The 27,798-nt window shown below is 39.2% G+C and overlaps 1 protein-coding gene across 2 annotated transcripts in view; it reads right to left on the reverse strand.

Annotated features, from left to right (window-relative positions):
* Positions 1 to 27,798, reverse strand: part of CNTNAP5 (contactin associated protein family member 5) — an 804,456-nt gene that overhangs the window by 601,974 nt on the left and 174,684 nt on the right. For both annotated transcript variants that reach the window (XM_043576518.1, XM_043576517.1), the window contains exons 2-3: positions 23,595 to 23,699; positions 5,776 to 5,969 (exon numbers count right to left, since the gene is read on the reverse strand). In XM_043576518.1, coding sequence (XP_043432453.1) covers positions 5,776 to 5,969; positions 23,595 to 23,699 — 299 coding nt within the window. The remainder of the gene's footprint in view (positions 1 to 5,775; positions 5,970 to 23,594; positions 23,700 to 27,798) is intronic.

Raw genomic sequence — 27,798 nt, forward strand, 5'->3', positions numbered from 1 at the left:
AGCTTGGATTGGTCTCTGTGAGCCTCATGCCTCTATACACCATCTATGAGAGACTTACTTCAGAGGCAAAGCAATACTGACCCAAAGTTAAGGGATGAAAAAAACCAAAAAAACATTCCATGCAAGTGGAAAGCAAAAGAAAGCTGGTATAGCTACACTTAATCAGGCAAAATAGACTTTAAAACAAAGACTGTGATAAAAGAAATAAGAGGGGCTGTACATAAAAGGATCAAATGAAGAAATGTGATATAAATATCTATGCAGCATGCATAGGAGCACCAAAATATACAAAGCAAATATTAATAGGCTTAAAAAGGAGAAATTGACACCAGTACAATAACAGTAGGGGACTTTAACACTTCACTTAAATCAATGGATAGAGTATCTGGACAGAAAATCCATAAGGAAACATCAGCCTTAACTGGCACATTAAACCAAATTAACTTAACAGGTAGAGATAGAACATTCCAGTCAAAAAGGAGCAGGATACACATTCTTCTTAAATGCTCATGGAACACTCTGCAGGGTATGTCACATTTTAGGCTTCAAAACAAATCTCAGTAAATTCAAGAAAATTGAAATCATATCAAACATGTTTTCTGACTACAAGGGTATGAAACTAAGAATCAATTATAAGAAAAAAAAACTAGAAAAAACTATAAACACATGGAGGTTAAACAACATGCTAGTGAACAACTACTGGATCATAGAGGAAATCAAAAGAGAAATAAAAAAAAACTACTTGGAGGCAAATGAAAACAGGAATATGACATACCAAAATATATGGGATGAGGCAACAGCAATTCTAAGAGGGAAATTCATAGCAAGACAGACCTACCTCAAGAAACGAAATCTCAAATGAACTTTGCACCTAACTTTGTACCTAAAGGTATAAACTTTGTACCTAACTTTGTACCTAAAGGAAACTAGAAAAAAAGAAGAAGAAACAAAGCCCAAAATTAGTAGAAAGAGGGACATAATAAAGATCAGAGTGGAAATAAGTGAAATAAAAATGAAAAACAAACAAATAAACAAACATATCAATAGAAAAGATCAATGAAATTAAAAGATAACTGAAATTGACAAAACTTTAGCTACACTCAGCACCAAAAAGGGGAGAGGGGTCAAATAAAATTGGAAATGAAAGAGAAGTTACAACTCATGCCACAGAAATAAAAGGGATTGCAAAAGACTACTATGAACAATTACATGCCAACAAACTGGACAACCTAGTAGAAATAGATTAATTCCTAGAAACTTAGAATCTTCCAAGACTGAATTATGGAGAAATAGAAAATCTGAATAGACCAATTACTATTATGGAGACTGAATCAGTAATCAAAAATTTCCCAACAAACTAGATGGCTTCATTGGTTAATTGTACCAAACATTCAAAGATTTAATACCTACTCTCAAATTTCCAAAAATATAAATAGGAAGGAATGCTTCTAAACTTATTTTAAGAAACCAGCATTATTCTTATACCCAAACTGGACAAGGACAACACAAAAAAGAAAGTTGTAGGCTGGGGCGCCTGGGTGGCTCAGTCAGTTGAATGCCTGACTTCGGCTCAGGTGACGATCTCACAGTTTGTGGGTTTGAGCCCTGCATTGGGCTCTGTGCTGACAGCTTGGAGCCTGGAGACTACTTTGGATTCTGTGTCTCCCTCTCTCTCTGCCCCTTCCCTGTTCGTATTGTCTCTCTCTTCTCTCTCTCTCTCTCAAAAATATATAAACCTTAAAAAATTAAAAAAAAAAAAAAGAAAATTATAGGCCAATATCCCCAATGAGCATAGATGTAAAAATCTTCAACAAAATGTTATCAAACCAAATTTAACAATACATTAAAGGGATCATACACCATTATCAAGCTGGATTTATTACAGGGATACAAGATTCAACAACTACAAGTCAATCAATATAATATACCACATTAACAAAAGTGAAAGATAGAAATCATATGATCATCTCAATAGATGTATAAAATGCATTTGATAAAATTCAACATCAACTTATGATAAAAACTCTGAAAAAACTGGTATAGTGGGAATGTACCTGGACATAATCAAGGTCATATGTGACAAACCCACAGGTAATACCATGTTCAACAGTATAAAGCTGAAACCTTTTCCTCTAAGCTCAGGAATAAGACAAGGATGTCCACTCCCCCCACTTTTATTCAACATAGTATTGCAAATTGTAGCCATAGCAATTAAACAAGAAAAATAAATAAAAGGTGTAAGTTGGACAGGCGGAAGCAAAATGGTCACTATTTGCAAATGACCTGATACTATATATAAGAAACCCTAAAGACCACCAAAAAAAAAATACCTGTTAGAACTAAAAATGAATTCAGTAAAGTAACAGAATACAAAATCAATATGAAAAAATCTGTCATGTTTCTACACACTGTAAAAGTATCAGAAAGAGAAATAAAAAAAAACCAACTCCAATTTACAATTACATCCAAAAGAATAAAATACCTAGTAAAAAATTTAACATAGGAGATTAAAGATTTGTACATTTAAAACTATAAGACCCCAGTGAAAGATTTTGAGGACAGAAATAAATGGAAAGATACTTCATGCTATGGATTAGAAAAATAACTATTGTTAAAATGTCCATCCTTCCCAAAGCAATCTACATATTCAACACCATCCCTATCAAAACTCCAATGACATTTTTCATATAAGTAGAAGAAAGAATTCTAAAATTTATATGGAAGCACAAAGGACTCCAAATAGACAAAACAATCTTGACAAAGAAGACCAAAGCTGTAGGCATCATGTTTCCTGATTTCAAACCATAGCTACAAACTTATAGTAATCAAAATACAATATGGTGTTGGCATAAAAACAGACACATAGATCATTGGAACAAAATAGAGAGTCGTAATTTATGACAAAGGAGCAAAAACATACAATGGAGAAATGATGATGTCTTCAATAAATGGTGCTGGGAAAACTGGACAGCTACAGGCAAAGGAAGGAAACTGGACCACTATCTTACAGCATACACAAAAATTAACTCAAAATTGATTAAAGACTTGAAGGAGATACCTGAAGCCATAAAAATCCTGGAAGAAAATATAGAACATAAGCTCTTTGAAATCAGTTGTGTGTATATTTTTTTGGATCTGACTCTAAGGCAAAAGCAACAAAACAAAAATAAATACACAGGACATTAAACTGAAAAGCTTCTGTATAGCAAAGAAAACAATTAACAAAACCACGAGGCAACCCACCGAAAGGGAAAAGATATTTGGAAATCATATATCTGATAACAGGCTAATATTCAAAATATATAAATAACTCATACAACTCAACAACAGTGGCAGCAACAATAAAAATAATTTGATTGAAACATGGGCATAAAATCTGAATGGACATCTTTCCAAAGAAGACATACAGACGGCCAACAGGTACATGAAAAGATGTTTAACATCACTAATCATCAAGGAAATGAAAATAAAAACCACAATAAGCTATCACTTTACACTTGTCAGAATGGTTATTGTCAAAATGACAAGAAATAACGAATGTTGGCGAGGACGTGGAGAACAAGTAGTTCTCACGCACTGTTGTTGAGAATGCAAACTGATGCAGCCACTATAGTAAATAGCATGGAGGTTCCTCAAAAAATTTAAAAAAGGAAGGACCATATGATCCAGTAATTCCACAACTGGCTATCTATCTGAAAAAGATTAAAATGCTAATTCAAAAAAGACACGCACCCGTATGTTCACTGCAGCATTATTTACAATACCCAACAACTTAAGTGTCCATCAGTGCATGAATGGATAAAGAAGATGTCACACACACACACACACACACACACACACACACACACAGAAGAATAATACTCAGCCATAAAAAAAGAAGGAAATCTTGCCATTTGCAACAACATGGACAGACCATGAGGAAGTTATGCTAAGTAGTATGAGTCAGTCGTAGAAAGACAAATACCACATGATTTCACTTACATGTAGAATCTAAAACTCAAAGCAAACAAACAGAACAAACGAAACCTAGACTCAGAGGTACCGAGAAAAGATTGGTGTTGCCAAACGGGAGGGACAAAATGGGTGAAGAAGATCAAGAAGTAAAATAATCTGGATATCAAATAAAGATGTCATGGGGATGTAATGTGCGGCTTGGAGAATATAGACTATAATATTATATGGACAATAATGCTGTATGGTGGCAGACAGTAACTAGACTTATTATGGTGACCATTTTGCAAGGTACACAAATGTTGAATTGTAGGTCGTATACCTGAAATGAATATAATATTGCATGTCAATTACACTTTAATAAAAATATTTAGACAAAAAATAACTCAAAACTCCAATTCATTCTGAGAAATGACCAGTTCTGACTGAACATGCCAAAGAAAATAAGTAATCCCACATCTCTTAGTCCCTCTAAAGTCAACATAAAACCTTAAAACTTCCTCAGAATGGAAGGTGTGATTATTTCTCCTTTAGAACTAAAAGCAAAACAAAAGGAAGCAAAAAAAAAACCTGTAAAATTGTATAGGGGCTTCAAAATTGAGTGAAAAAATAGAATAGTCCCCAAAAGCCTATTTTTAAAATGAAGAAAACACATGCTTTCTGAAAATAAATCAACCTAATATTATAGGCAACCCAGAATAAAGTTGATAATAATACTATTCTCAAGATGCAATCTGTTCATGACTAATCTTAATCCTCAGTTTACTATTATTTTCAATTTGCAATATTTATTAGTAGGAGGTTAGCAAAAAGCAATAAACATAAAATAGGAAATTTTTTTTTCCAAAAAAGCAGGGCCAACACAGACAAATGTAGACCAATACCAGTTTGAAAACAAACTTGGAATTAATTTCACAGGAAAAACATGTAGGGAGATTATGAGAAAGACAGATAATTCTATCAATTGTCAAATCTTCACATTTTATTCACATTGGGAGAAAAATAAATATTTGGAGATGTTTTTCCCTAAATTGTAAGCAACGCAAATGAATACATTTTTTTTTTTATCCAGTGCATGAGTTTCTGAAGCTTCCTCCAGATACCTCTTGCTGTGTGCTCTCCCTTTCTAACTTCAGTCTGGGGACAGCCTTTCACTAACAAGAGAAGGTCAAGAGGTTGGGCCTTGCGGTAGGGAAGGAAAGTTCTTTTTCACAACTTGGAGAAAACTCTCCTTCGCTTCCTAGCTGCTGATTGTTTATAAAGACAGAATGAGTTTACAGTTTGTAGTTGCCTTGTGTTTTTAAACATTTTCATTCCTTTTAAATCTTGATAGAGGCTGTTGAGCACAGTGGTTTCAATGTCAGACCTGATTACAGATTCTAATGCCAAGATTTACGAATTGTGCAGTATCGGTCAAATTACATAACTGAGCTAGTTGGGGCACTACAAAGTGTGCAAAGAGCCTGGTACATAATAAACAAGTGAGTAAATACTACTCAATAAATCAATACATTGTCATTAACAATCAGACTCTTGTAGCATCCTACTGGTTTTATGGACGAAGGAACTGAGGCCTAGTCAGTGAATTACTCAAGTTACCAGAAGAGGAGGAAAACACTAAACTTTTGCAACAGACATCCTAATTTCCCTTCGAACGAGAGCCATGCTGGAGATAGGACCCATATACGGTCTAATTATTTCTGAATGGGTACTCAATAGTTTCTAAGCTACCAACAATCTGGGTATAGGAAAATGATAGAAACGCTCACTGGTTACCATTACCACATCTCAGTTTTATTCACCAGAAGAGAAAAGATGTCCTACCCAGATGCTGTCTTCTTGCTTGTACTGTTTCCAGTTGCGTCCTGTGTCACTGAACATCAGGCTGTAACTCGTCACCCAGTCAGAGCTTCCATATCTGCCCTGCGTGGCCACTGCTGTAATCTCCACTCTGTTTCCCAGGTCCATCTGGAGCCACTGTTGAGCATTGGAATCTGCTGGGGACCAACCACCAGTTCCTGGAAGAAGATCAGAGACAGTGGGTTGTAGTAACATCTCACAGGGCCACACCTTACAGCTCTCAAAGAGAAATGAAATGGTGTTCCACTGACATGTCTTTACCCCCAAACGTGCCCTGCTCACCCTTACTGGGCTCAATTTCCATTCTCTTCCATTCTATTCCCTCTCATGCTTCAAGATTCATCTCAAATCCATGCTGTTCCTTCCATAAGTCTTCTGGTCTTTCCTCAGTCATTACACTTTCCATTTTCTGGATTCCTAGTAGAATTGGCTTTGTTTATTTATTTTTATTGGCTTATTGCCTTAACCTTGTAACATGTTTTCTATCCTCCGCCTGATTGTCATCTCCTTCCTGCTTTTCTTCATTCTTTCATCCCTCTCTGTGTTTTCTCTACACCTACCATGCGCCAGTCTCCTTTTTCTTTCTTTCCTTCTTTTGCTGTGGATACAAAGATGAAAGTTCATGGACTATGTCTTTGACTCCTGCCTCATCTGTTTGTCCAATGTTCACCGAGCACCTGAGGCGTTCTTGGTACCAAAGACACACAGACAAAAATATGCAATGTTATATGACGAGAAGCCTTATGAAAGGCAAACAGAAGGTACAACAGGAGCACAGAGGACACGATGCCTAGCTAGGTGATTGGAAAGGCCTATAGACAGGGATGGTGGAGCTTAAACCTGAAGCAAATATAACCGTTTTGCAGGCAAACAAGGTTAACTAGAGGAAACATTGGAGAGATCGGCCAGGCCAAGGGAACATCATATGCAAAATCTCAGAAGGACATCAGAGTGCGCTGTGTTTCTGGATCTTCTTGGGATTCAGAGTACTTGACACACAGGAACATGCTTACATGTGACAAAAGACTTTGGGCCCAATATTTCATTATTTGACACCCTGGAACTCTGCAGAAGATCAATATTAGCTCTTGCTTAGTGGGAACACCATGGCCTCAGTTTTCTATTTGCATTTCACATAGGAACAAAGAAGTTAATAATCATTTTTACTGACCCGAGAGTTCACAGACCTTCTGAATCCTGAGTGCAAACTATGGCAGAGTACGTACACCTTGGGTGGGGACAAGATGAAAACAACACCTCTGTTAGGCACCTTGCTCAGGGCATCAAGTTGAGGAATTAGTTAAAATTATAATTTAGAAGGTTTAATCAATAAATTCCTTTTTGAGCTCAGCCTGTGTCACTGAAAATCATTTTAGTAATGTCCCGGTCTACTTTCTCACTATCTCGGAAGGAGTCAATGGGACTTCTCCTTGGTAACCGAGAACTTTCCTGAGCCCTGGCTGCCCAGTGCAGACAGCCTCTCATCGATGGGCGCGGACATGCAGACACAGGAGATACATGACATGAGGTGGGCCCTACTTTGGTCAACAGGCACATCCTACAGGTTGTGGGTTGATTTTCTCCTAACCAATAGCTACTACTCTTAAGCGTTGAAATGCAGAAACAGGAAGAGAAGGAACATTCTCAGCATCTACTGTGGAATGTATTTTATTATATATTTTGCAAGACATGAATATAGTGGCCGATGTGGCTGACTTCCCTACTATCCATTATCTCTTCTTCTGTGGTGGTTGTGAGGCTCAATTTCATTTTTCAGCTCTCTACACTATTGGAGTTGTAGCCACATACATGGCTATAGTTCTCTCCAATAAAAATGTGACTACGAAGATATGCCCCTTGCAAGCCAAGAAATCTCTTCCCCACTTGCTTTCCCTTTCTACTGATGGATCCAGTTGGCACCAAGGCCCTAGCTGATGGCAGAATGACAGCTTGGAAAGAGCCTGGATTCCTGTATCATCACATGGAGGAAAGCAGCTGTCTACTCAAACACCTGCCCTATATTACAATATGAACAAGAACGAAATATCTATGTTGTTTGAGACATTGGTGGCACATTGGAATTTATTTGGTATTGCAGTTCAGCCTACTTTAAATACATGCATAATATCCTGTGAGATAAAAAGCACAATTCTCATAATATAGTCAGGGAGACTGAGATCCGGCAAGTTTAGAACCCCTGGCACTCAGAGTTTAATCATAGCTCTTTGAGGCTAATATGTAGCAGAAGAAAAAAAAAGTTTCTAAAAGCCCAGAAAATCAATAAATAAGCAGGAGGCATTTGAGAAGAGATTCTGAGATGCCAGACCCAGAGCTACATTTTTATCAACCAGCTCTGTCTTCACGAACACGTCCACAGTTCCCAGTACAGACCTTCTTTCAACTTCTCACAACTGACAGGGAGGCTTAAGAAGATCTTTCACATTTCCAAAAGAAGTCTAAAGTGATTCTGAACCTGCTCGTTATTTCCATTCAATTTCTCCTCCTGTCCGTTTCATGATGCCTCTTTCTTCTTATGTGAAAAAAGCAAAGCTGTATAAACTATATGATCTCAACAGTATTAAAACGTGATAGGAGAGGAATTTGTATGGTGATTTCTTCTGAGTGATGAAAATATGAGTGATTCCATCCTTTTATGCTTTTTGCCTGTAACATATTTTCTCTTATCAGCATATCTTTCTTACAGAAACTGAGACTCACATAATTCATATTTATGGGGTTTATTGCATAAAGAATATATGCAACAATTTGACAGCTGTGGGTATAATATGGAACTTGTGACTTGCTGGGTGACCATCACTATGTTTGAAAATCAAAATACTCAAACCTTAACTATTTTCTCTTTTATCCAGACTTCCTAGTCGTGCTTTAGGATTTTTTCTTCATTTATTTTAATTATTATCATCATACTCATATATGATAAGAATGTATGTTAAGGACGGAAGAGAGAAGGGTGTCTGGGGCGTTCAGTCAATTAAGCATCTGACTCTTGATTTCGGCTCAGGTCATGATCTCACGGTTCATGAGTTCGAGCCCCGCGTCGGACTCTGTGCTGATGGTGCAAAGCCTTAAATGACAAGGAATTCTCCTTGTCAACTTGCAGAGCATCCAATCACAGAAGACTGACCAAAACCCAAACCAAAACAAAAGAGGGACAGTTAACGCTAAAACATTTCTTCAACTTTGTCTGAGCCAAAGCCACTCTGAAATTAACCAAAAGGGAATTGTTGCTGTTCTCCTTCATTAGCACAAACAGTTAAAAAATGTTCCAAACCCAGAAGCTTCAGCCAACCCTCTTAAAACAGAAGGACGTTATCTGGGTGATAATTGCCAAGGACTCCTTTCCTGCTGCTGAAGATGTTTCCTGCATTACAGCTAATAGGCCAAGTACCCGGGGTTGCCATGGTTGCTATGACAAACATTTTGTTCCTTGCACCAAACAATAAATGTGTTTTCAAAATGATGAGAGAACCCTGAAGATACTATTTGCAGTTACTCTGAAGACACACCAGCCCACACTGGCTTTCTGTGTCTGAATTATTCTCTAAATTGGGGGTGTAACATACACACAGATACCTGTGTTTGGCAAGTCAAAGGTGTTGACTAAAGCAGTGCTGCCTGTAATTGTGGCTAAGGTATTGATGATTATTAACCGCAATCCCCACAATCCTTGCAGTTGAAATTTAGGAGATTTTAATGCACATTTCAAAGAAGATTTTGATTTTAAAGGAAAAGTAACTTTACATTTTTCTGTCACCTAGAATTTTCCAATTGTTTTCAAATACGAGATCCTGCATGATTTTGATGCTGTATCTTAATTTAATCCTAGCACAGCCCAAGCCCCCATACTCTACCTGTGCATTATGTGACTTTTGGGGACAGGATGGGAAAAGGAGATTATGGACCAAAAGCCCGGAGACCTGGTTCAAGGCACAGTTCTGCTCCTGAGGTTAGACTGGATGAGAAATTCTCAGAGGTGTTCCATCATCAGAAACACCTTGAGGCCTTGTAAAGATGATAATATACATCCTTGGGCCTTCTCGTTGATAATGTATTCAGACGCCTAACCTGGGAATCTGTTTTTGTTGTTGTTGTTGTTTTGTTTTTTAGAAAGGTGTTTCTGACATGCTGAGTGGTTTGTGAAAAACTCGATGAGACAGCTTCTACGGTTTCCATTCTAATATTTTACAAATGAGATTTGCTTTATTTATCTACTTAGTAGACCGACATAGCTTAAATCTAATATGCTATTTTTGATGATCAAAAATAACAATAACAAATAACCACATGAAATTGCCTCTGGATTTAAGATGGGCACCCTTCTCTCCCAATTCCTCACACCAGACACAGAGGTGTAGTTAAATGGAGACTTAAAATTGCCAAGGAAATCTGAAACTTTGTGAATTGGGAAATATCCATCTCTGTTCTTGCATCAATAGTTATTATCACTCCCAGTTAAGCCTATTGTTCCTTCCCATCACCCCCATTATGCAAGCCCTTGAAGTGTTCATTCATATCCACTATTAGATAACAGATGGTCCTTGCTTAGTGCTCAGCACCACCCTGTGCACTTGGCACACACGGACTCATTCATCCTCACAGTTATCTCTGCAACATAGATATTAATTATTATGATTATGTCCATTTTACAGGTGGCGACACTGAGGCCAGAAAGGTTGGACAGCTTTTCCAAGATCACATGACTACACAACTAGTAAGTGGCAGAACAGGGGATTCCAACTCACAAAACCAGGACCCAGAGCCCAATCTCTTAACTATTCGGCGACACCGCCTCTCCACAGGATGGTCAGAGTACCCCCCTCCTGTTCCTTTTCCTTCTCCAAAACAGCAATTATCACTAGAAACATAATTCTTTGCACGTTTTCAACATCTCACCTGATTCTCATAGCGATCAGCAATATATTTTTAAATTTCCATTTATGAGAGAATAAAGCAGCCTCAAAGAGTCAACCAGCTTATTGTGGGGAGAGACCCAACGTTCTGATGTCTCACCGATGCTTCTTCTTCATGGAGAATTCTAAACAGGTTTAAAGTAAGACCAAAGAGACATGTCTTCTGACACCCAGCCAGCTCCCTTCCCAGCCCTTTACACCATGATACTTATTCCCCACTTTACACACTAGGAGAAGCTTGGAGCATGAGACAGAATAACTGGTAGAAGGCAGAAATTCCTCAGTTTCTACCCTTATTGCCACTTTTAACTCAGCAAAGGAAATGAGAGTTGATTGAGGTCACACATTAGAAATGGGCACAAAACGGATTATAAATGGGTCTCTGCTCAGCAAAAGTTTACAACTATCTTTCAAAAGGAGAGTGAGTCCCTTTAGTACAAGACCAACAAGAGGTAGAATAATCACATACACAGCATTTCACACCTAAACTATTTGAAGCACATGGCCATTTAAAACAAAATCCCCAAAATAAACCCTAGAGGGAGTAGGTTTCTTATGTGGGTGCTTTCCTCCAGATTTACTCAAGGCCCTAAAAAACCACAAGCACATCATCACAAATGAGTAGGAAGCTAGCTTGAATTACTAGCTGCATCATTATTAAATATTCGGTGCCTGTGTAAGCAAAGGTTCAAGAGTTTTCAGGGACAAAACTGCCCAGTGATGGTAATGAATAAGGCAGAGAGATGGTCCCATAAATATTTAACATTATTCAGTATGGGTAAGAGTGATGACAACATTGGCAAACTTCTCCACAGCCCTCAGGGGGGGCTTCCTGCATCTGCAAGCACAGCGTCATTATCATTCGTTTGGAATGGGACCTGTGGCTAGGCAGGGACTTCTTCTTCTTCTTCTTGTTAATGTTTATTTATTTATTTTGAGAGATGGAGGGTGAGCCGGGAAGGGGCAGAGAGAGAGAAAGAGAGAGAGAGATCAGGCCATGGGATAGAATGTGGAGCTCGAGCCCATGAACGGTGAGATCATGACCTGAGCAGAAACCAAGAGTCGGTCGCTTAACCGACTGAGTCACCCAGGCGTCCCTGGGAAGTAACTTCTGAGGCTTGGGGTCGGGGGGTGTTGGAGGGAAGACTGGGCATCATCCTTCTGCTACTGGGCACGTGGAGCAGGACCTGGGTGTCGCAGGTTGGTCCCCCTACACTTCTATTTAGGGACATTTATTTAGGGACTAAGGAGCCTCTTGGGAAAAAGCAAGTGGGAACTTGAACAAATACCCTGTAGGTTTCAAAACAGATACACTTGTAGGAAAATGTGGAGTGGGCCTGTTGAGGCCAATTTACAGAGAAGACCAAAAGTGATCATAAGACGACACTCATGAAAGGCAAGGGAGAGTCTGGGTTCCATTCGGACCCATTCATGATAGAGGCTGCCTCGAGAGTCATGCCAGGAGCAGTGACTCTGCGTGTGTGACTTGGTTTGGGTTTACCAGAAGTCAATTATGAAGAATGGATTTGAGTGTAAGTAGCTCATTTGGGAACTGACCCCAGGAAGCTGGGTGAGAGGGATGCAGATGAGACAGGGAAGGGAGGAGAGCTGACCCGTGGCACATCTACAAGCCAGCCATTCCTGTGGAGGAGCTTAATCTCACCAGTGCAGGATGCACTTTAGGGTTCTGTTGTCAGATCATTACCATATACAGGTTTTTTATACACGAACTCAGTCAGGTGTTGATTGAAACTGCGGGTGGGCAGGGTGGTGTTTAAAGCACAGAAAGATAGCCCTTCGGGCAGAGTACAGAATGTGTAGATGTTGGGGTTGGAAGTGGTGATGCTGGGGATGTCGTCTTCAGGGTTCCTCTCTGGTCTTCCTTAGTAGATGGATTCATCGCCCAGCTATGGGTGCAGGCTGACAACTAGAACTGTCTGCCCCCTTCTCCAGAGATTTGCTCTTGTCCAAACAGAAGTGTTCTTGCCTGGGAAGCTACCACTTCCTGGTTCTCATCTCAGCCAGTGATGGACGGATACAAAGTTCCAAAAGCCGATCCCATTGTCTCAAGACGTGGCTGATATTTATGGTGGCCCAGAACTTCCTCTTGGCATTGGAAGGAAGCTAGACCTCAGTTGAGACCACATTTCCTACTAGCTTTCCCCTCTGTCTTCCCTCACAGCCTGTCTCCAGAAATCACTCCCTCAGAAATCATTTGAACAAGAAATCCCATCTCATCTCATCTAAGATGTTGTCCTTGTTCTGAAAGTGGTAAAGTCCAGGAGATGTGGGTGCCAACAGCCTTTGCTACAGTGAGTGTGCTTGGTCACACACCTGTGTGCCTGTGTTTCTAGGAGAGAGCTGTATTATTACTCTGAAGGGTTCTAAAGCTCATTACTCCCACAGTTCAGCTGTGATGTCCTACAGTGAATACTTCCCTTGTGAGACAGTGGAGCCATTAAGGTCCTCATGGATCGGAAAAGTATATCTGGCTGCACGTTTCACAGTTCAGAAGTTACACAAGAAGTGAGGGAAAGCAGCAGGAAGGCATTTAGGGCTTGGAAAATTTGGAGTTTGGTCCCAAGGAGGATATCTCACGTTGATGCCCCTTGCAGGCCAACAGTTGATTCATATACACGTGAAAAACATCCACGTGAGAAGTTCTTGTATATAAAACTTGAAAAGACCCTACAGTCATACAGTTCAATGTGATACCCAATAGCCAGATGTAGCTGTTTACATGTAAATTAGCTTAACTTAAATTAAAGTTTCAATTCTTAAATAGCCACATTTCAAAAGCTATGTGTGGCTAGGGGCTACCATGTTAGATGGCACAGCTAAGGGATAGTCCATCCTTGCAGAAATTTCTATTGGATAGCATTGTTCTAGAATTTCTCTTATAAAATGGTAGAGGCTGAGTTCTATTTAATTTGTCAAATCAATACAGTTTAACTCCACTCATCGGCTGCTCTGGCCTGGGGAGCTGTGAGTGGATTATTTATTCCTCATTTAATGGATATATAATTATTGAGTTCCATCCATGAGTAAAGCAGTATAAAAGATTGAGCAGCAAGATAAGACACGCTCCCTGTTTTTAGGCAGATAGAGGAAAAATGACTCTCCCAAGAGTTTTTAAGGGAAAATGGAGAAGAGGAATCAAAACTCATTTAAACCTGCAGATCTCATCTTGCTGGCATTGCCACTTAAAACTTTTCTCTCGTGAGCAGCATACTTTTTAGCACAGCTCACATTCTACATTTACTTTGGCTTCCTAGGACAGTTTTGTTTGAAAGACAGTGCCTAGTCTTGAAAGCCAGTGTTTGAGCTGAAAGCATCACTTTTGACTCCATGAATTTGGGCAAGTAATTTCTCTCCTTCTACAAAAATAATATAGTTAAGTGTCCACTTTACCAAGAATCAAGGATCAAGATAATATTTGTCTCTTCATAGGTTTAACTACTATGGCCACAAAATGGTTAAATACAAGTGTGTTTCATTGTTATTTCAAAAGCTTCATTTGGGGCTCAAAAAATAACTCTGGCATCAGTTCCTCCCTTGATTAAGAAGTTACTCTTTTGACTGGAAGATGTGCAGTATAACCCACCAAAATGGTAGGAGATACAGCTTGAGAGAGAGAGAGAGACAGAGAGAGACAGAGAGAGAGAGAGAGAGAGAGAGAGAGGAGAGGGAAGAAATAGAGTCAATTATTCTCTTACTCTGGATCAGATTACTAGTCTAAAGCCAGTCAAGGTAATTCTACCACCTTTGACTGTGATTGGGTCCAGGAGTGGACACATGACCACATTATGGCTAATTGGACAGACAAAAACTGCTGGTGATGTGAAAGCAGAGTAGTAGGGCAGTTGTGGGGCCGGGAAGAGTCTCCTAGCTCTACGTCATAGTTCTCAAACTTCCGCACATCAATATCAATTGAGGAGCTTGGAAAAACAGGGGTTCTTAGGTCCCTCTGCCAGACTTTCTGGTCCAGAAGATCTGGGATTAGGATAAGTCTAGACAGGCTACATTTTTTTTAAAACAAGTTCTGAGGTGACATTCATCCTGACGCTGTTCTGAGGAATCAAATTGGATGGCTTAAAAGCAAGCCATAGGTGCCCGTGATTTCTGTTTCTCAGAATGCTATTAAGTCTCGCTGAGTTGTGGGGCAGGCATATTAGCTGGAGAAGGATGTAGACGCCGAGGATGGCATTGATGAACTAATCCACTAGCTCTGAAGCCTGTCTTCACTGAGGGCTTCCTTTGATGTAGGGTAATAAATTTTATTTTTATTCCTGGTGGGTTTTTTTTGAAAAAATATAGAATAAAACACAGATACAGGAAAGCCTCACAAACCAAATATTTAGCTTAATAAACTATTACAGATTGAACACCCTTGTAACTATCATGCTGTTCAAGAAAAAGAAGTATGGGGGTGCCTGGGTGGCTCAGTCAGTTAAGGGTCCAATTCTTGACTTCAGCTCAGGTCATGATCTCACAGAGATTGAGCCCTACCTCAGGCTCAGGGGGAAGTACAGAGCCCACTTAGGATTCTCTCTCTCTCCCTCTCTCTCTGCCCCCCCCCCACTTGTTCTCTCTCTCTCTCTCTCTCTCTCTCTCTCTCTCCCTCTCTCTCTCTCAAAATAAATAAATAAAATTGAAAAAAAGAAGTAACAGTATGGACACCTCTCAATCTCCATGTGCCGAGTTTCCACCATTTAATAATTTTTCATGTTACTGAGGTTTTTTTTTTTCAAACTAGTGAGTTTTCTGTTGTACTCACACACAAAATTACCCTAACAAAGATATCCCAGAGACAGTATCAATTGCTCTGGATATTTTTGTGGAAGGGATTAATGAGAAGCAAGTCCTTAGCAAAACAAATGACATGGATTCTCTTATAAAATCTGGGGTTTTAGCAAATGTGTACATTGATTTAAAAAATTAAGTCCAGGGGTGCCTGGGTGGCTCAGTTGGTTAAGCATCTGACTTTGGCCTCAGATCTCACGATCTCCTGATTTTTGAGTTCTAGCCCCGGGTCTGGCTCTGCGCTGACAGCTCAGAGTCTGGAACCTGCTTCAGATTCTGTGTCTCCCCTTCTCTCTGCCCCTCCCATGCTCATGCTCTGTCTCTCTCTGTTTCTCAATAATAAATAAACATTATTTTTTTTTAATTTAGTCCGCACACACATAAGTGATTGCATAGATAAGTCTGAGTAAGAGAAGGGTGGTGTGAGACATTCAAAAGGGGTCCCCAGGGGAGGGGCCACCACAGGATAAGAGGCACCCACTGGGAATCCTGGAGAAGGATGAACTACTTTTTTATATTAACTCCTATTTTCTTGTTTCTTGGAGTTGGATATATGTTATCATTTTCACTCCATATGGTAGATTCAATAATCCTTGGCTCATTTTTTTTAATGGCATTTCCACAATGTCTTAAGTGAAAGATTGCTAGATGGATTTTAAACAAACGAATTGAGTAGCTCCTACCTAACTACTCCAGGTTAGACAAAGCAAAAGTATCCAGCATACAATATGCTATTCAATTACATTATTTCCTCCTGGGTGTGACCTTCATTGCAAATGCAGTGGTAAACTGTCAACCACTAGACAAATATCTGTTATTAATTGCCATGCCCGTAACTGCATTACTGTATTTTTAAGTGAAAATGCTTCGAATTAAATGCAGTGAACTGACAAACTGAAGATCTTATCTCTTTGTGAAGTAGGGGTGGCATCAAATAAGTGATTACTTGAGCTAGCATTTTACAGAGTGCTGCTTAGAAATAATCTCAGCTTGGCATTTCAGAGGAAGTGACCAGCCATCAGAGGAAGGAGTAAAGTGTCAATTGCATGGGTTTATCTATCACTTTTGTTGTGCCGAATGCTGATGTTTATAATCTCAGAAGTATTATATTATTGGTGAGAAAAAGTCTTCATATGATCCCCCCTTCCCCTCTTAACATCATTGTGTTTTTCAGTTACCCTGGCTGAATAAAGAGAGGGTCATCACATTGGATTTGTCTGCATTTGCGATAGGGTCCCAAGGCTCCTATTAAACAGCAGCAGATTTCTATTCTGTACCTCTCAATGATCTATTGCTATCCTAGTCAGAGAAGAGGCCTAGGGCATTGTTTAAATATGTAGGTCAAGGTTAGTTTTGCCCACTGGCCTATTAGGCCACAGTATGATTTCAGGGGCATCGACAAGGCACAGGTGTCCATATCTCTCTTTCTCTCTTGACACCTGAAAGTCCAGTTTTTGTGGTTAAAACACTGGCAACACCACCTGAAATGCCAAAGTGACCTAAAGGGGTGACTATTACACCAGCACCACCTTTACTCAGATTAATATCTCAGATCAATATGAATAAAGATACTAGTTAAACTTGGGTAGACAGAATTAGATTCAAGTCCAGGTCCTACCAACAATTAGCTGTGTATCCTTAGGTCAGTGACTTGACCTCTCTGAGTCCACTTCCTCATCCTTAACAAACGTGAATGATACCAACTATCTTGGAATACTGACACAGTGACAAGAAATAGAGGTTAAGTTTCTACTTCTTAGTTTTGAGCGTGGTTTCATATTCATAAAAACTTAGATAACTTTGATTTATTTCCTCCCATCCACTCTCCAGCCACCTCTGAGATGCTGAACTGAAAAAGGCACAGAGGTTAAGAATTGAAGGAGCAGAAGTCTAGGGATATTCTAGAATAGGGCATCCCCAACAATTGGACTGCCTGAATGCAACTGTTGCTAAAGCACAGGTTCTAATCAGAAGTTTTGGGGACAGAGACTGAGATCCTGCATTTCTAACAGGCTCCCAGGTGCTGCCCGCACTGTCACATAGAGCCCACACTTGGAGAAGTGAGGAGAGCATAAACTCACAAAGGAAGCATAGGACTTGATGCTGGCCATGCTGGGGGCAGGGGGCGGGGAGGGGGGCAGCTAGGACAGGACATAAGAAAGGAAAAGTACTGAAAATAAGGAAAGGACCCTTCAAGTGGAGAGGAGGAAACACTGAGACTTCTGTACGTCCCATTGTCTTTTCAAACAGATGAGATGATACGCATATCACGTCTGGCTCCATCAATCCATATGGGAGACTGGTGCTGTCATTTGCAGGCAGGCACTGCAGTGCTGCCTGTGAAACGGGATCTTCAGATTGTCACCTAGCTATCTGGGACAAGTCCCCAGACAGCCAAGATGCTCATTGTGAGAACCCCGATTCCTGAATTGTCCCGAATCCACTTCTCTGCATGGAAGGACCAGTGAGAACAGGTTGAAAACCAACTTACAGAGGCCTTTGTGGGTCCTCAGCTGTTTGCAACCAGTGTTGCCCAAGGGGAAAATAAAAAGTGTGCAAGGATTCTGGGCGAAATGGGGGCAAGGGTTGTGAGCCTCTTCATTGGTCCGTGAGCCCAGGAAGCTGGGAAAGGCCCTGACATAAAAAAAAAAAAAAATCGGATTCTCCATGGCAACAAAATTGTCATGCTAGAAACACACAATCTCAACTTACACAGGCAAGCATCTCAAAAATATATCAAGTGAGGAAGAGAGATTAAAATTTCAAGGAACAAATGGCAAACGTAATGGTTTGCAGAACTGCGGATGGGGAAAGGAATGGGACGGGGAAAGAAAAATACAAACCTTTCCTCTCCCGGGGCCAGAGATGTCTGTTGTTATTTGCCTTTTAATCATAGAAAGTAACTTAAAACCTTCCCCTCACTTTGGAGCACATCTAACCCACAGTTCAGCGGCTTCACACAGTGCCACCAGCTCTGGGCTTCCTGCTGACAGTTAGTGCTTCTCAAAGCCCAGCTGACTTTAAAGCCCAGATCAAAAGCTTTCTTGCCACAAAACAAATCCCATTTGACAAAGTCAGATCCCTCCTAAGCCACAATTATATAGATTGACTTGGTAACCTAAGTTAATGGCGATCTGACCCCCAGTTTGATATATTTTGTCGTGTTCTTTTTAAAAGTAATTTGTTCTGTCTCTCTTCTTTTTTAATTTTTATTTCCTTGTGGGTGGATGACAAAAGGGCTGAGGGATGTTGTGGAGGGAGAGAACACAAATTCGATTTGGCAAATCCCATCCCTAGATAAGATAACAATACGAATGCTATTATGGTGGGCATTAGCCAACCAATCTCCCTGTTAGTTTTGCAGGTTGCCCAGAATGTGGCTCCCACAGCAGTACCTAAGGGCAAAGGCTGTTTCCAAGACTGCGTTTTTTTCTCAGAAATATTAGTTTGTCACTAGTCACTAGTCAGAACTCATGACACTTGCTTTACTTAGGGCATGAGGGCACTCATCGACACGCCTTTTCTATAGTCTTCTTTTCAACTTTTGAGTTGATCCCTGCTTCCAACGTGACAAAGTTACCAGTGGGGCATCCTTTCTTCCTGCGTATAGGTCAGAAAACTGTGTGCACTTGAGTTCTGAGCCCAGATGAGAGGTAAAGTGGTCCTTCATTACCTATGTTCAATGTACGCCAGAGGTGTGTGATCCCAGTGGAGGCAGCAGTTTTAAATCGTGCCCAGGACTTGCAGCCAAGTTCACCTCTGTGAAATAGCTCAAGAGTGAACAGCTACAAGAACACGGTTGAGCGCACTCAATACGAGGGAGACATAGTCTCATGGAGGTCAAGAATTTTACAGCTTGTATTTCATCTTGGGTGACATACCAGGATGTTTCCTGATAAATGGATAGAAGGCTGAATGGGGTAGAGTAGAAGGAATTCATGAAATACTGTGATAGGTGAATGAACCAATGAAGGCAGGGATGAAGAAATGGAGTATGTTAAGAAAAAACATCACCCAGAACTTGGAAATCAAAAAAGAGTATGCTATGTCTTTTCAATATCATCCTGGGCAGTTTTCAACAGGACCACTCAATGATTCTTTACTTCTCTAGAATATGCCTGTTATTTGGTTTTGTTATTCATTGATTGATTATTAGATCTTAGATACTGAGAAGTTACATGTTAACTTATAAGTATTTTTCCAGTAGAGAAGATACAACCCCCCAATTTTATTGTATTGTAAGATAGTAGCTAATTTTGTGTCTACCTAAACATATTTATTCTAATATTCTTTTTTTTTCCCCACTGTGTGCCATGGCATTTTTTTTAATCTATGAAACCAAGATAATAACACCTGTGTAGAGGGTAGTAGCGATGCACCTTAAAGGCCTAGAAGAGTGATGGCTCTTGGTAAGTAGTAAGTAGATTGCTTACTTATGAGATTTAGTTGTATGATGGCAGACACCCAACCCTACCACTTAGGGAGGAGCCAAACCTGATCATGACAGTGCTGAGTAGCAATGATTTCCATCTGCCAGGGAACTTGCTGTTTAAAACACTACATGGAGAATTCAAATGAAAACCAAGATGTTCTTTGAAATCTCCATGTATATCTGTATATCTGTATAACTGTTTCACACCGTGCATAACAGTTTTCACTTTGGGGTATATTGAATATCTTTCCTCTTTTAAAATAAAAGGGACATTTTAAAGGAAGAAATATAGAAAGAGGTGTTCATTAGACAGAGATATATAATTACTTCTAGGCTGTTTCGGTGGACAGACAGCATGTAAGTCTTTGTAGCAGGTGAAAAATAAATCACTGCTTTATACTAATATTTCCAATCAAAATAAAAAATTACAGTTTTCTCAACTTTAAAAATTTTATATTTATAAAACTCATATGAAAAAATCTGTGCTTAATATGAATATAATGTTTTATTATAATATACACTATATTTATATATTCTGTATAAGTATTATGTATGTGTGTATATATATACTATATACACATATACTATATATGTATATATACCCTAATATATGGATATATATATTTATATATATCCAACCCTGTATTTATCACCTTTTCTCTATATGTGACTTTGTGTATATATACATAACCATACGTATATATTTGACTTTCTATCTATCCAACTATATATATATGTATATTTACACATACATATTATTTATATTACATATATAAAAGTAATAATATCAATATTATCACTAACAAATGTTAGCTATTAATGATATGCTAATTTAAATTAACCATGTAAACTCTTTATGAATAGGATTTGTGACTATTTTTACCAACTATGTACCAGGGTTCTAACAGAGTGCCTAGCACATATTAGGTGCTCAATAAATATTAATAGAGTGATTTTTGATTTATGAATTCACTCAACCTAGTAGTTGCAAGTCTTGCAATTTAGAATCACCTGGAAAGCTTGTATTTACTTATTTTATCAATATCCACCCTTGGATCCCACTCCAGACAATTAATTCAGAGTATCTGGACTACGAGCTCATGCATTGCTACTTCTAAAGCTATCTAGGTGATTCAAATGCACAGCTCTTGGATGGGAACCAGTGATCCACTCTCTCCTTGAGGCTGTGTTGACTTCCCCCTGAGGGCAGTGGTTGGACCCAGTGAGTTAACCGGAGGCTGCCAGGCCTGGGAGTTTGTTGGAGGACAAGACCAGTGCATTTCAACATTCTGAGACTGTCGCCCCTGCATGACCTTCCTGATTTAGACTCTAGCTGGAAGAAGAAAGAGAGGTCAATGTCCTCTCTGAACACGCCGGTGCTATCCTTGGACTCCGGCACCCAGATTTCCCAGTGAGCAGAATAATTACAATAAATCGGAGCAGAGACATCTGCTCTGTCAATATCGTCCACCAGGGGATGAGCCGGCCTGTGACCAGACTCACAGGTTCCCAGGAAACTGCAGAGGTGCTCCTAGGCAGTAATGACTTTCTGCCACTTCACAGTTGGGTTAAACTGGGGAGAACTCTGGCTCCAGATGCCCTGTTGGCATACAAATTAAAATCTTCCAACTCTGGTTTCTTCCTGAAATTGCCAAGTGGACCTCCCTGCTTGGGTCAGACTCTCTACCCTGCATCGAGAAGGATCTTTTTAATATGCAAGGCTTGCCACAGTCTGAGCATCATGTGTCAAAGCAGGCATTACTGGTCCACTTTACAGATAAAGAACTGAAGTTAAGAGCAGATAGGCAATTTTCAGACACTCACAGGGCTTGCAAGTAAATGCTGTGGGCAGCACTTGAACCCTGGCCAATTAGTTTCCAAGTCTCTTTCTAACACAGCCCTCTTTAACCTGTCTTAGTGAATCGGTTTGCTCACGTGGTGGTGAGGAGCAAAACTTTGGGTTCAGATGTCTTAGATTTGATCAAAGCATTTCTCCTTCCAAATTTTGTGATTTTAAGCAAGTTATACAACTTTTCTGAGACCCAGGAACCCCATCTGAAGTTAAAATGTAATAACAGTCATCTTACGGTAGCTTTCCGAAGACGAAATTCCTTGATAGGTGAAATGCTTTACAAAATTCTTGGCACAGAGTGTTCAGCAAAAAGGCAGTGTTAATACACAATTATTAATATTTTCCTGCTGGGTTTTTGATTGGTCATTCTATTTCTCTTTAGAATAGCATTCTTAAAATCTTTTCTTAACAAAGCCATAGAAATTGCTAACTTAAATTACGGATCCCATTATAACAGAATACTTGTGAAACGTAGTACGAAACAAACATCAAATACACAAACAAAAATTACACAGCACTCTCACCATTAATGAAGATTAAAAACTATAAATTAAAATGTCAACCAGTTAAATCATCCTGCACTTATAAAAATGATACCCTTGGGGCTCCTGGGTGGCTCAGTTGTTTAAGCACCTGACTGTTGGTTTTGCCTCAGATCATGATCTCATGGTTTGTGAGTTTGAGCCCTATATCAGGCTCCGTGCTCACAGTGAGGAGCCTGCTTGGGATTCTCTCTCTCCCTCTCTCTCTGCCCCTCCCACACACTCTCTCTCTGTCGCCCTCTCTCATATATAAATAAATACACCTAAAAATGATATCCATAACACAATGAGCAATTAAAATCTGTTCCAGAATGTATAGATGGGCCAACACTAGAAAGCTTACTAATATGATGGGGCTCATATTATCGATGAGAAGATACAGTCAAGAATAATTAATATGAACTCTAACAGATCACTGTACCTCTTGAAGTTGCATATAAATTATTTTTCTCAACTTGAAGACGTTTATAATATTCACTAGATATGTAAATATACAAAGATAACCAGATGTTAAATAATTTTTAAAAATTAACAAATTCAAATACACATTATAAAAGTCAACATCCAACTCTGACTAAAAACAGATCTATCTAGATATCCAACATTATAATTTGTTAAAGACACATCACATAAGAGATCAGTTAAGGGTGTCTGCTCTTACTTCCATCACACATTGTAAAGATACACACCCAACATTTAACCACAAGTACTAGTTGGTAGGTTTGCCTTGCATTTTCTTACTTACTTTATTACTTACTTACTTTTCTGTATTGTATTTTCTTACTTTTACTTCATAGTACTATATATTTTTAAAATTAGCAACATTTTTTGTTGTTAAAATTTAAGTTCTTGAAAGAAAAATCTTAGTAGATTTCACACATTTATTGTGTACATGCTACAATAATAATGTATGTTGGTAGCTATTCATGTTAGAGACATGAAATATAAAAATAAAGCATTTTTTTAAAAACTTATTTTTACAAAAGCCTCTCATGATAATCAGAGAAAAATAGTGTGAGTTGGGGAGGCAAGAACAAGCATACTTTGAATATCCATTATGCACTAGGAAACATGGCTTAATTCCATTGTAACCCCCTTTCCCTTTCTTCTTCTCAACACTGCTATTGGACATGATCCCAGTGAATAGGAATGTCTTTTTATTCCATTTCCCCACAGCATGCTTATTTAGCATTTGCCTTTTGAGTTTTAGTCATCTTACTCACCAACTCTTCGGTTGAGTTGAGCTGGGCTGTGAGTACCAGCGAGGTCTGAAGAACTGGAAAAAGCCATTGGAGAGAGCAGGGATGCTAATGGGTCATCACAATTGTCTATAATGATAGGAAAGAAAGAAAACAAATTGTATTAGCAAGAGAGAGCCCATAAAGGGAAGAATCATGGCATTAACCCCATTATTAATTAACCAATGCTCTGAACAAGGCCAGTACCAATTGTTTCCATGGGCTATTTCATTCATTCCTCACAATCCTGAAAGACTGGTATAAATTCCTTTACAGTTGGAGAGACTGATATTCAGAGATGTTAAATAGTTTGTCCAAGGTCACAACACTAGAAACTGGTGTGGCCAGAAATCTCACTGATTTGTCTCACTCAGGAGTCTAACAATCACCCATTACTTTAATCATTCACTTGAGAAAAGCCTCAAGTTATGGCTATTGAGCTTATTCTAGAAGGAGGAAGACTGTTGAAGGGGGGATATGATTGTTTACCTATTTTCCCATCTTCAATCCCTAAGGGATCCTGCCATAGTTGTATCTAGACAGAATGATTTAAAATGTCTCACTCCCAGTTGTGTGAAAATCTTTGGAAAATGAACGGCTAATTGTAATAATTCATTGCGTAAAGTAAGCGAGAATAGTCCCCAATCGTGTACAATCTTGAATCTGCTATTCACTTCAATAACAGCTTCTCCAGCCTTCCCAAATGTGACAGGTATGCTTGCTTTTTTTTTCCTTTTTTTTTAATTTTATTTTTCATTTTTAAAAATTTACATCCAAATTAGTTAGCATATAAGTGCAACAATGATTTCAGGAGTAGATTCCTTAGTGCCCTTACCCCATTTAGCCCATCCCCCTTCCCACAACCCCTCCAATAACCCTCAGTTTGTTCTCCGTATTTATGAGTTTGTCCCCCTCCCTGTTTTTATATTATTTTTGTTTCCCTTCCCTTTATGTTTTGTCTCTTAAAGTCCTCATATGAATAAAGATATATGATATTTGGCTTTTTCTGACTAATTTCACTCAGCATAATACCCTCCAGTTCTATCCACGTAGTTGCAAATGGCAAGATTTCATTCTTTTTGATTGCTGAGTAATACTTCATCGTGTGTGTGTGTGTGTGTGTGTGTGTGTGTGAGTGTATACCACATCTTCTTTATCCATTCATCCACCGAGGGCTCTTTCCATACTTTGGTTATTGTTGATAGTGCTGCTATAAACATGAGGGTGCATGTGTCCCTTCGAAACAGCACAGACAGGTATGTTTTCTAAGGCTTCTTTGATGCTGTTCAAATGTAGAACAGGGTGGGGTCATGGGCAGAGATGTGGTCTTGACAACACAGACATGTTCCTCCAAATGAAGCATGCGATCTCATGCAGACAATTCTGCTCTTCACATAGCAAACTGGTCATGTAAATGTTCTGTAATAATTCATTTATTTGTTTGCACCTTACACCAAATGGTACACTCTTTGTGGGACTTTGCAAATAATCTGATACATAATAGGCCTTCAGTAAAGGTTTGTTGAAAGAAATGGATGGTGAAGGAAGGGAGGGAGGGAAGTAGGGAGGGAGGAAAGAAGAAAGGAAGGAAAGAAGGAAGGAAGCAAGGGAGGAACTAGTTCACACAACAGGACCAAATGATTTTCCAATTTTTCATTTTGTGCACAGTTGATTTTGCAGGACATTGCAAAATGACATCATGAAATGTAGACATACCTCATTCAACCATGATTTTACGTCATTCAGATTAAAGGTAAACTTGATGTATTAAGGGCTTTCAAGAAAAGTTGGTCTGATTTTTTTTTTTTAATTTTTAAATGTACATTGGATATGGGGCTTCTTCTTTATCCAGAAAATTCATAGAGAGGACTATTTCATCTCACCACAGGAACATTAATGAGAAACATAAGGATTAAATTTTTGTTTGTTAAATGTGTTAAAAAATCCACTGGCTAAGTGTATTTTGAGGGTTTTTTTTTTACCCCAACACAAATGTTTGAAAAATATTTTGAGGTATTTGACAAACACAAAAGACAGCCAAATCCTCACTAAAGAGGAACGACATAAAAATCACAGCAAGGACACCTCTGCAGTTATGGTCATTCTGCTAATAGAAAGCAGAGCTCACAGCTACTTTATTCCAGGCATAAAATGCAGGTGAGGGGAGATGCATATACACTTCCAATACATTTGTATGGAAACGCAGATCGGTTACACTATTTATGTAGTAGGAGACAATTTGAATATAATGCAAATCTCACATTTGCTTATGCCTATTTCATCATCAGGAAACACTAGGTGAATACAGAAAACTGGAATCAGTGGAACTGAAGCCCACAGAAATACGCCACGCCTGTACACACACCCACGTCAAAGACCATATAATATCGGACTTCACAGCTATGCTATGAGCCACACCTGTCTGCATCTGTAGTACGACCATCTTCCAATTTCAGATAACACTCCTCCCACTACTCTCTAATAGCTCACAACCCTTCTGACACCCACTTCCACAAGCAAACTGAAGATTTTCTAAAGATAAAGTACCATGTTTATTATAGCATTTACGTAGTCTTTAAACATATAACATGTATGAAGTCGTGTTACCATTTTTATTAGGTTCTTAGGATTAAAAAAAAAAAACTTTAATGTTTATTTATTTTTTGAGAGAGAAAGAGACAGACAGAATATGAGAGGGGGAGGAGCAGAGAGAGAGAGGGAGACACAGAATCTGAAGCAGGCTCCAGGCTCTGAGCTGTCAGCACAGAGCCCAACACAGGACCAAACTCACAAACCGTGAAATTGTGACCTGAGCTAAAGTCGGATGCTCAACCAACTAAGCCACCCAGGTGCTCCTCTTAGGATTTTTTTTTTAATATATACCAATGACATGTTTGAGCTTTGTGCCCCTAACCCTATGTTTCCCCTAAGTAGAAACAGAAGTGACCTAATCATTGCAATTTAATTCAGTCCAATAAATATTTATAAAGATATACTTTATGTTTGACCTTGGATAGGCACTAGGGATTGAGTGCAGTAAAATTGAGTTAGACCTCAAGTATCTCAGAGACTATTGAGCAATGAAGGAAAGAAAGAGAAAGAAAGAAAGAAAGAAAGAAAGAAAGAAAGAAAGAAAGAAAGAAAGAAAGAAAAAATAAAACTTATGAGGAAGTTTAGGAGAATTTTACCCAAGGTTACACTCAACCCACTAAAATGGGGACCCGACTATACAAACACCCAGGTAAGTGATCTGCTGTGTCTGCCCCAGGCCTTTGCAGTCTCCCCTTTCACAAGGTGCTTGCCTCAGGGAGAGGTTTGCTTCCAAAGTTCACTGGCCTTGTGAAAACAGCTGCCATTTCCACCGGCCATTTCCTCTTCTGAACTGTACCTTCCTTGTATCTCACTGTGTGGGGTCAGTATTTCCACTTTGGGAATTAGTAAACCCATCAAAAACAATCTGTGTCAAAGGATAGGTTCAGAGGAGAGCCTTCAGGAAACTTCTTGTCATGGACCCTGTTCATTGCAATAGTGGCCCTTATTTATTTATTTTTTTAAATTTTTTTAACGTTTATTTATTTTTGAGACAGAGAGAGACAGAGCATGAACGGGGGAGGGTCAGAGAGAAAGGGAGACACAGAATCCGAAACAGGCTCCAGGCTCTGAGATGTCAGCACAGAGCCCGACGCGGGTCTCGAACTCACGGAACGCGAAATCATGACCTGAGCCGAAGTCGGCCGCTTAACCGACTGAGCCACCCAGGCGCCCCAATAGTGGCCTTTAAAGAACACGGCTGAACTTTTGTTCTACCCCTAATAGCGATAATAATGGGAAATTTTCAGATCAGAAAGGAATAAAGACCTCTTTTCTCCAGCCAATACGTAGTCCCCTCTGTCTTCTCTATGTCACCTAAATTGAGAATAGACCAGGCCTCTAATCAAATTAACCCTGGTCATGGGGAATTAAGATTTGTCCACCTAACCATTCTAAGTCCAAAAGTGTGTATTATTTGTAGACATGCATCTTATTCTTAAAGCAGAAGAGAAGGATCTAGCATAAGTGAGAACAATTTATGTATGCTTTAATTCATGATTTGGGACAGTCTGGGACAGTGGAAAGCATCAGAAAAGCTAGAGCTAGGAGCTCCTCACTCTACATTGGTTCCTTCTCTTGCCTTGGTGATTCCAAGTAA

The sequence above is a fragment of the Prionailurus bengalensis genome, chromosome C1 (genome assembly GCF_016509475.1).
Source record: "Prionailurus bengalensis isolate Pbe53 chromosome C1, Fcat_Pben_1.1_paternal_pri, whole genome shotgun sequence".
Taxonomy (NCBI): domain Eukaryota; kingdom Metazoa; phylum Chordata; class Mammalia; order Carnivora; family Felidae; genus Prionailurus; species Prionailurus bengalensis.